The sequence below is a fragment of the Camelina sativa genome, chromosome 15, assembly GCF_000633955.1.
Source record: "Camelina sativa cultivar DH55 chromosome 15, Cs, whole genome shotgun sequence".
Taxonomy (NCBI): domain Eukaryota; kingdom Viridiplantae; phylum Streptophyta; class Magnoliopsida; order Brassicales; family Brassicaceae; genus Camelina; species Camelina sativa.
The window spans coordinates 8,126,006-8,133,722 of record NC_025699.1 but is presented as its reverse complement, the minus strand read 5'-3'; the positions used below and the strand labels follow the sequence as shown (position 1 = coordinate 8,133,722).

The following is a 7,717-nucleotide window of genomic DNA, read 5'->3' as shown; positions in this document are numbered from 1 at the left end:
GAAGTGAAAGAGAAGGTTTCTGATGAACACAAGCTCTCTGTTTTAATCTACCATGGATCTAACAGAACCAAAGATCCTATTGAATTAGCAAAATATGATGTGGTTGTGACAACTTACGCCATTGTTACAAACGAAGTCCCTCAAAACCCTTTGCTGAATCTTTATGATACATTCAGTAAGAAGAGAGGCAGAGCAAGCTTTGAAGGATCTAATCTTCAGCCTCTCGCTGGTGCACTAGGAAGAGTTAGATGGTTGAGAGTAGTACTAGATGAAGCTCATACAATTAAAAACCATAGAACCCTAGTTGCAAAAGCTTGTTTTAGCCTTAGAGCCAAGAGGAGATGGTGCTTGACTGGAACACCGATACAGAACAAAGTTGACGATCTTTATAGCTATTTCAGGTTTCTTAGATATCATCCCTATGCCACGTGCCTTTCATTTCGTCAAAGAATCAAGGTTCCAATTTCCAAAAACTCTCTTCGGGGTTACAAGAAGCTTCAAGCTGTTCTAAGGGGCATAATGCTTCGCCGCACCAAAGNCAACCGTTTCGTTAGTTAACAGTAATGTCTTTGTCTGGCAGGGCTGAGTTCTTGACTCTGACATCAAAAAGAGGTTTTAGGATGGATACTGCTATGGAGAATTATAGTTCAGGTAGTGATGAAGAAGTAAAAGAAGGGGAGACCACCGTTAACGAGAGGGAAATCTATCAGGCTGCATTACAAGTATATTCATCTTAATCTCTTTTTTTTTTCTTTTTGGACCTCAACACTTAACTAAGTAGCTATTTTTGTGATTTTGCTTTCATATTATGTTGGTGTTGTCCCATTAACCAACCTGATATCAATTAATGTGGCTTAGTTAATTACAGGATCTGAAACAACCCAAGACCGAAAAGGATCTACCGCCTGGTGTTCTTACAGTTCCTCTTATGAGGCATCAGGTAATAATTATCACGTTTTGACTTAACTTTTTGCTGTCCTTACTTTTGGACTTTGGTCCTATTGTGTATACTAATATCTCTATTATTTCTTCAGAAAATTGCATTGGAATGGATGCGTAAGAAAGAAAAAAGAAGCAGGAAATGTAGGGGAGGGATATTAGCAGATGATCAGGTCACGATTTTAATTATGTTGGTCACATTTATTTTCGAACTAGGTGATATGTTAAAATTTCTCACAAGTTATATATGTGTGTGCTAATGCAGGGACTTGGTAAAACAATCTCGACGATCTCTCTTATCCTATTGCATAAGTTGAAGTTACAATCAAAGCAGAAAAAGCGAAAAGGTCGAAAATCTGGTGGTACATTGATTGTTTGTCCTGCAAGTGTTGTAAAGCAATGGGCAAGAGAAGTGAAAGAGAAGGTTTCTGATGAACACAAGCTCTCTGTTTTAATCTACCATGGATCTAACAGAACCAAAGATCCTATTGAATTAGCAAAATATGATGTGGTTGTGACAACTTACGCCATTGTTACAAACGAAGTCCCTCAAAACCCTTTGCTGAATCTTTATGATACATTCAGTAAGAAGAGAGGCAGAGCAAGCTTTGAAGGATCTAATCTTCAGCCTCTCGCTGGTGCACTAGGAAGAGTTAGATGGTTGAGAGTAGTACTAGATGAAGCTCATACAATTAAAAACCATAGAACCCTAGTTGCAAAAGCTTGTTTTAGCCTTAGAGCCAAGAGGAGATGGTGCTTGACTGGAACACCGATACAGAACAAAGTTGACGATCTTTATAGCTATTTCAGGTTTCTTAGATATCATCCCTATGCCACGTGCCTTTCATTTCGTCAAAGAATCAAGGTTCCAATTTCCAAAAACTCTCTTCGGGGTTACAAGAAGCTTCAAGCTGTTCTAAGGGGCATAATGCTTCGCCGCACCAAAGGTATACGTTTGCTCCTACTATGTCCTTTTGCAGTTGTGCTAATCATCTTCTAATTGTCTTTATGTTACGTTGTCCTTTTATAGGAACATTACTTGATGGACAACCTATAATCATTCTACCTCCAAAGCAAGTTAATTTGAGCAAAGTGGACTTTTCAGTAGNCTGTCCTTACTTTTGGACTTTGGTCCTATTGTGTATACTAATATCTCTATTATTTCTTCAGAAAATTGCATTGGAATGGATGCGTAAGAAAGAAAAAAGAAGCAGGAAATGTAGGGGAGGGATATTAGCAGATGATCAGGTCACGATTTTAATTATGTTGGTCACATTTATTTTCGAACTAGGTGATATGTTAAAATTTCTCACAAGTTATATATGTGTGTGCTAATGCAGGGACTTGGTAAAACAATCTCGACGATCTCTCTTATCCTATTGCATAAGTTGAAGTTACAATCAAAGCAGAAAAAGCGAAAAGGTCGAAAATCTGGTGGTACATTGATTGTTTGTCCTGCAAGTGTTGTAAAGCAATGGGCAAGAGAAGTGAAAGAGAAGGTTTCTGATGAACACAAGCTCTCTGTTTTAATCTACCATGGATCTAACAGAACCAAAGATCCTATTGAATTAGCAAAATATGATGTGGTTGTGACAACTTACGCCATTGTTACAAACGAAGTCCCTCAAAACCCTTTGCTGAATCTTTATGATACATTCAGTAAGAAGAGAGGCAGAGCAAGCTTTGAAGGATCTAATCTTCAGCCTCTCGCTGGTGCACTAGGAAGAGTTAGATGGTTGAGAGTAGTACTAGATGAAGCTCATACAATTAAAAACCATAGAACCCTAGTTGCAAAAGCTTGTTTTAGCCTTAGAGCCAAGAGGAGATGGTGCTTGACTGGAACACCGATACAGAACAAAGTTGACGATCTTTATAGCTATTTCAGGTTTCTTAGATATCATCCCTATGCCACGTGCCTTTCATTTCGTCAAAGAATCAAGGTTCCAATTTCCAAAAACTCTCTTCGGGGTTACAAGAAGCTTCAAGCTGTTCTAAGGGGCATAATGCTTCGCCGCACCAAAGGTATACGTTTGCTCCTACTATGTCCTTTTGCAGTTGTGCTAATCATCTTCTAATTGTCTTTATGTTACGTTGTCCTTTTATAGGAACATTACTTGATGGACAACCTATAATCATTCTACCTCCAAAGCAAGTTAATTTGAGCAAAGTGGACTTTTCAGTAGTAGAATGGTCGTTCTACAGGAAGCTTGAAATGTATTCACGTTTGCAGTATCAGGTAATTCTCCGATAGTTATCATATATGTATATACACAATGGTGACTTCGTACCTTGTAATATGATATAATTTTTTATATCTTTCTCTTATCTATAGGAATATGCTAATGAAGGGACTTTGCATGAACACATGGCTCATCTTTTGGTAATGCTTCTGCGGCTACGCCAAGCTTGTAATCATCCACAACTTGTTAATGGATATAGTCACTCATATGCTATTGAAGAAAAACCAGATGTGGGTCATGAATCCGATAGAGAGTATCTAACCATCCTCCTCAATATCTTAAAATCATCCTTTAGCATCTGCAATGTCTGCAACGTAAGTGCATTAATGTAATGGTTGAGCATTGCTTGTCTTGAGGCTCTTTAACTATGTTTCCTAATATTCTTTTTTCACTCTGCAGGATCCACCAAAAGACCCTGTTGTTACTTTGTGCGGCCATGTATTTTGCTATGAGTGTGTGTCTGAAAACATTAATGGGGATCACAAAACGTGCCCTGCACTTAATTGCAGTACAGAGCTTAAACATGATAATGTTTTCACTGAATCTGCAATTAGAAGTTGCATCAACGATTATGATGATCCTAAGGATAAGAAAGTTCTTTTCTCGCTACAAGGCGAGTTTATTTCATCCAAAATCAAAGCTGTGATAGAGATTCTTCAGTCGCTTGCAAAGCAAGGCTCTGATCCAGACTCTCCACCAATAAAGACTATAGTCTTCTCTCAGTGGACGGGTATGCTTGACTTGGTTGAGCAGTCTTTTGTCAAAAACCGTATAAAGTTCAGACGACTAGATGGTTCGATGTCTCTACTAACAAGAGACATAGCTGTAAAAGAATTCAACAATGATCCAGATGTAAGTGATGTTACATTACTTTGCTTTCAAAATTCGCATATTACATTTATCTATATAAGACAACTAATGCAATGTTTTAATATCAAACAGGTAGAAGTGATGTTGATGTCTCTTAAAGCTGGAAACCTTGGATTGAACATGATAGCTGCCTGCCATGTTATTCTCTTGGATCTTTGGTGGAATCCAACAACTGAAGACCAAGCTATTGATAGAGCTCATCGTATCGGACAAACTCGGACTGTTACGGTAACACGTATTGCCATCAAAAACACCGTCGAGGAACGAATTCTGACTCTTCAGGTATATTTAATTATTTCTAATTTGTCCCAAACCTATTAGAATCATTTCAAGATTATAATAACATTTCTCCACTCAATTGTGATTTTTGTTTCTTTAAATTAATTTTCACAGGAACGTAAAAGGAAAATTGTTGCATCTGCATTGGGTGAAAAACATGGTAAAAGTTCTGCGATTCAACTAACATTAGAAGATCTTGAATACCTATTTTTTGGTGAGTAGAAATATAACGAAGACCGTGTGCCCCTAGAGTTTTGATAAGGAACAAAACCTCTAGCTTTTTATATAAGTCACAAGTGTGAATGTAAAGAGATATTTTAATTTCACATGTTGGTTAGATTTTTTTTTAGTAATGCAAAAATGGTTTACTTAACTTAAGTTATCACCAAACAAATAAATTAAAAAAAAAAATCAGACTAAATTAAAGATGAAAGAGACCAATTAATTTTGAGGATCTAAAAGGTGGTAAAATTATTTTTGGGCTTGGTCATCCATGAAATCAACCAGATCTTTTTGTCGTAATTGCAATGTGAAAAATGGAAAAATATTGGGTTTAGATATTTTAGTAATTACTTATAATTATATATAACTCAAGTTTTATTCAACTGAGTATTTATAAGAAATTAGGGTTTCTTCTCTCTATCTACAAAAAAATAACGATGCCGAAGAAGCTTCCAGCGGAGTTAGAGGATGAGATACTTTATCGTGTTCCACCTCTATCTCTCGCTCGATTCAGAACCGTTTGCAAGCAATGGAACCAACTCTACAACGACAAGAGATTCATCAACAATCACTTGGCTTGCGTCCGTCCTCAATTCATCTTACGGACCGAGACTTCCAAGATTTATTCAATAGGCATCAATCTCGATGACTCGTTAGAGGTGCGTGAGCTAAACCTAGAAACTCATGATCAGGGTCCTAATAAGAAACTCAAGTTGTATCGAAACATGTTTTATTGCGACGGGTTTTTGTTATGTCCTGCTTTGCCTCACGTGGTTGCGGTCTGGAATCCATGGTTGAGAGAACAACAAACTAAATGGATTGAGCCGAAGAGGAATAGATTCAATTTATATGGACTAGGTTATGATAATGGTAGACCGGTTAAGGAATACAAGATATTAGGGTTAAGTTATGGTTTCAGTCAAGAGGTGGACGGCAGTGACACAAAAATTGACCCGAGAGTTTCAATCTACGAGTTTGCAACCAATGCGTGGAAAGATTGTAAGTTTGGTTTACTTGACTGGCACTTAAGATCTCCACGGACTGTTTTGTCTTTGAATGGAACTTTGTACTGGATTGCTAAGAGTCTTGAGAGTGATGGTTGTTTTATCCAAAGCTTTGATTTATCAAGCGAGAGATTCAAGCCCTTTTGTTTCTTGCCGTGTAAGAATGATTTCGGGGATACTCAAATCCTTGAGGTTTTTAGGGGAGATCGGATTTCTGTGTTGGAACAATGCAAGACAACAAAGAAGGTCAAGATTTGGGTGACCAAGAATATGATTAGTGGAGATAGAAAGGAGATTGTGTCGTGGAGACTGTTAATGACGGTGTCGATACCAAACTTCCCGAGATTACAAAACCATACACGCTGTAATTCTCAGCCGAGTTACTTCATCGATAACAATGATGACAAGAGGCTTATTGTGTGTACCTGCGATGAAATTGGAAAGCCTTGGGTCTATATAGTGAAGGGAGATAGGTTCAAGAAGATTCAAATGGGTTTTGAGGTTGATCCTTGGCCTTTTCACCTTGTCTATGTTCCTAGTTTGGTTCCCATTCCTTTATTTCAAGAGCAACGAGAATGAGAAGTTTACTTTTGTTTACAATCTTGAGGTACTGGTTTTGTTTATTGCAAACTAAATTTTAAGAATTCATTGTTTTATGGATTGTTCAGCTGAGGTTTTGTGAATGATGTTCGAAATTTAATAAAATCGTCTCATTGTGATTCATTTGCTCTTTGAGATAATTATATGTTTATTTTGAGATTTTGTGGACATCATTTTCACTCTATACGACAGATTACGAGACGAGCTAGATTTTTGGTAGGAAAAACCCAACGTTGTATGTTGGGTATAAATAGATAATTACGAACCATCTTTAGTTGAGGGGGTTTATTACAAATGTTGTTCTTTTTGTCGAAAAAGAGAACATCATCCAGAATCATTCACATGGATCATTTGGAACAAATTAAAATATATCTTTGTTACAAGTATTACCTTAAAGCTTAAACGTTTAACCAATTATGTTATGAGAATGTAAATAAACAAAATAAACTCATTTGCATTTAGATGCATTATCTAAAAAACTATTTTTATCTTATTTGTAGGGTCACTTAACATTTAGATGAATTATTTAGATGTATCATTTAAATAGATCATTTAGATGGAAATGCTAAATGATGAAAAAACAAGGCTATTATCATTTTTTAAATACATTTTGTTTTCTAACTTTTTATTTGTAAGATTTTCATAATTAATCTTTTTCATTTGAATAAATATTAAAACTTGAATGAAATATTTGTAATAAAATATAATCTAGAGTATCTTACCTTCCTTAATTATGATTTTTTAATGGAAATATCTATACAAAATCACAATTCAATAACACAACTTTTTATTGTCAATATACTAATATATATAAACATTACATCATCTATATTAAAAATCAAAGAAACTTAGGGGGTGTTATTGGAGGGATGAGTTCTAAATCCCTATGGAATTGTAAATTCTAGAAATCAAAACACATGGATTTTGAAATAACATGTTTTATCCTTGGATTTGAATCCTTCTATTTTACAATTTCAAATCCATACAAATTCATTTAAAACATAATGTGGATTTTGAAATCCAAAACCAAATCATTAAATGAAGAGCATGGGATTTTAACAAGTATTTGTAAATCATAGAACCAATAACACATCATTTTGATAAGTATTTTAAAATCAATGATTGAATAACACATGATTTTTGTCTGGATTTCCAAATCCATTAAAATCATAGAACCAATAACCCCCTCTTAATCAGTTATAATCTAAAATCATAAAAATTATATATATATATATATATATATAAATAAACAAAAAAAATTATCTTGTGGTGTAAGAGGGGTTAAATCCTAGTTATGACTTAAAATTTACATACCGTGTTAATGATAAGTGGTGAGTCTCTTGGTACAACAGTCCAATCTACGTTCTTATCGGTTATAAAGTTATATATTACAACTAAAAATTTGTTAAACAGAATTAATTTTTTTCAATCATGTTATTTCATATATTGACAGAGTAATTAGTATGATGAAGTTATATACCATAGTACTCTTTCAATATATGAAATAACATGATTGATTTTGTTGTCTATGTGTAGGTTTTGTAATATCGGGAAATAAAATAA

The 7,717-nt window shown here is 35.1% G+C and overlaps 3 protein-coding genes across 3 annotated transcripts in view; all 3 read left to right on the top strand.

Moving 5' to 3' along the window:
- The window catches only part of LOC104748235 (helicase-like transcription factor CHR28), a 3,328-nt gene extending 2,770 nt beyond the window's left edge, over nt 1-558 (top strand). The window contains exon 7 of the mRNA XM_010469908.2: nt 16-558. Within this exon, the coding sequence (XP_010468210.1) occupies nt 16-558 (543 nt within the window). The remainder of the gene's footprint in view (nt 1-15) is intronic.
- Nucleotides 565-4,681, top strand: LOC104745992 (helicase-like transcription factor CHR28). The gene is made up of 12 exons (XM_019236687.1): nt 565-722; nt 869-940; nt 1,035-1,112; nt 1,205-1,886; nt 1,970-2,043; nt 2,110-2,187; nt 2,280-2,961; nt 3,045-3,175; nt 3,272-3,493; nt 3,579-4,031; nt 4,122-4,331; nt 4,443-4,681. The coding sequence occupies exons 1-12, from the start codon at nt 621-623 to the stop codon at nt 4,548-4,550; spliced, it is 2,892 nt and encodes a 963-aa protein (XP_019092232.1). The 5' UTR covers nt 565-620; the 3' UTR covers nt 4,551-4,681.
- Nucleotides 4,988-6,133, top strand: LOC104748234 (putative F-box protein At3g16590). Its single transcript, XM_010469907.1, has one exon. It carries the CDS (start codon nt 4,988-4,990, stop codon nt 6,131-6,133), a length of 1,146 nt encoding a protein of 381 aa, XP_010468209.1.

What these genes read in the sequence shown, in the direction of transcription:
- LOC104745992 (XM_019236687.1), top strand. Translation starts at nt 621, where the DNA reads ATGGATACTGCTATGGAGAATTATAGTTCAGGTAGTGATGAAGAAGTA. An exon ending in TTCCTCTTATGAGGCATCAG is followed by an intron (nt 941 to 1,034) that starts GTAATAATTATC and finishes TTATTTCTTCAG; the next exon opens with AAAATTGCATTGGAATGGAT. An exon ending in AATGCTTCGCCGCACCAAAG is followed by an intron (nt 2,962 to 3,044) that starts GTATACGTTTGC and finishes GTCCTTTTATAG; the next exon opens with GAACATTACTTGATGGACAA.
- LOC104748234 (XM_010469907.1), top strand. Translation starts at nt 4,988, where the DNA reads ATGCCGAAGAAGCTTCCAGCGGAGTTAGAGGATGAGATACTTTATCGT.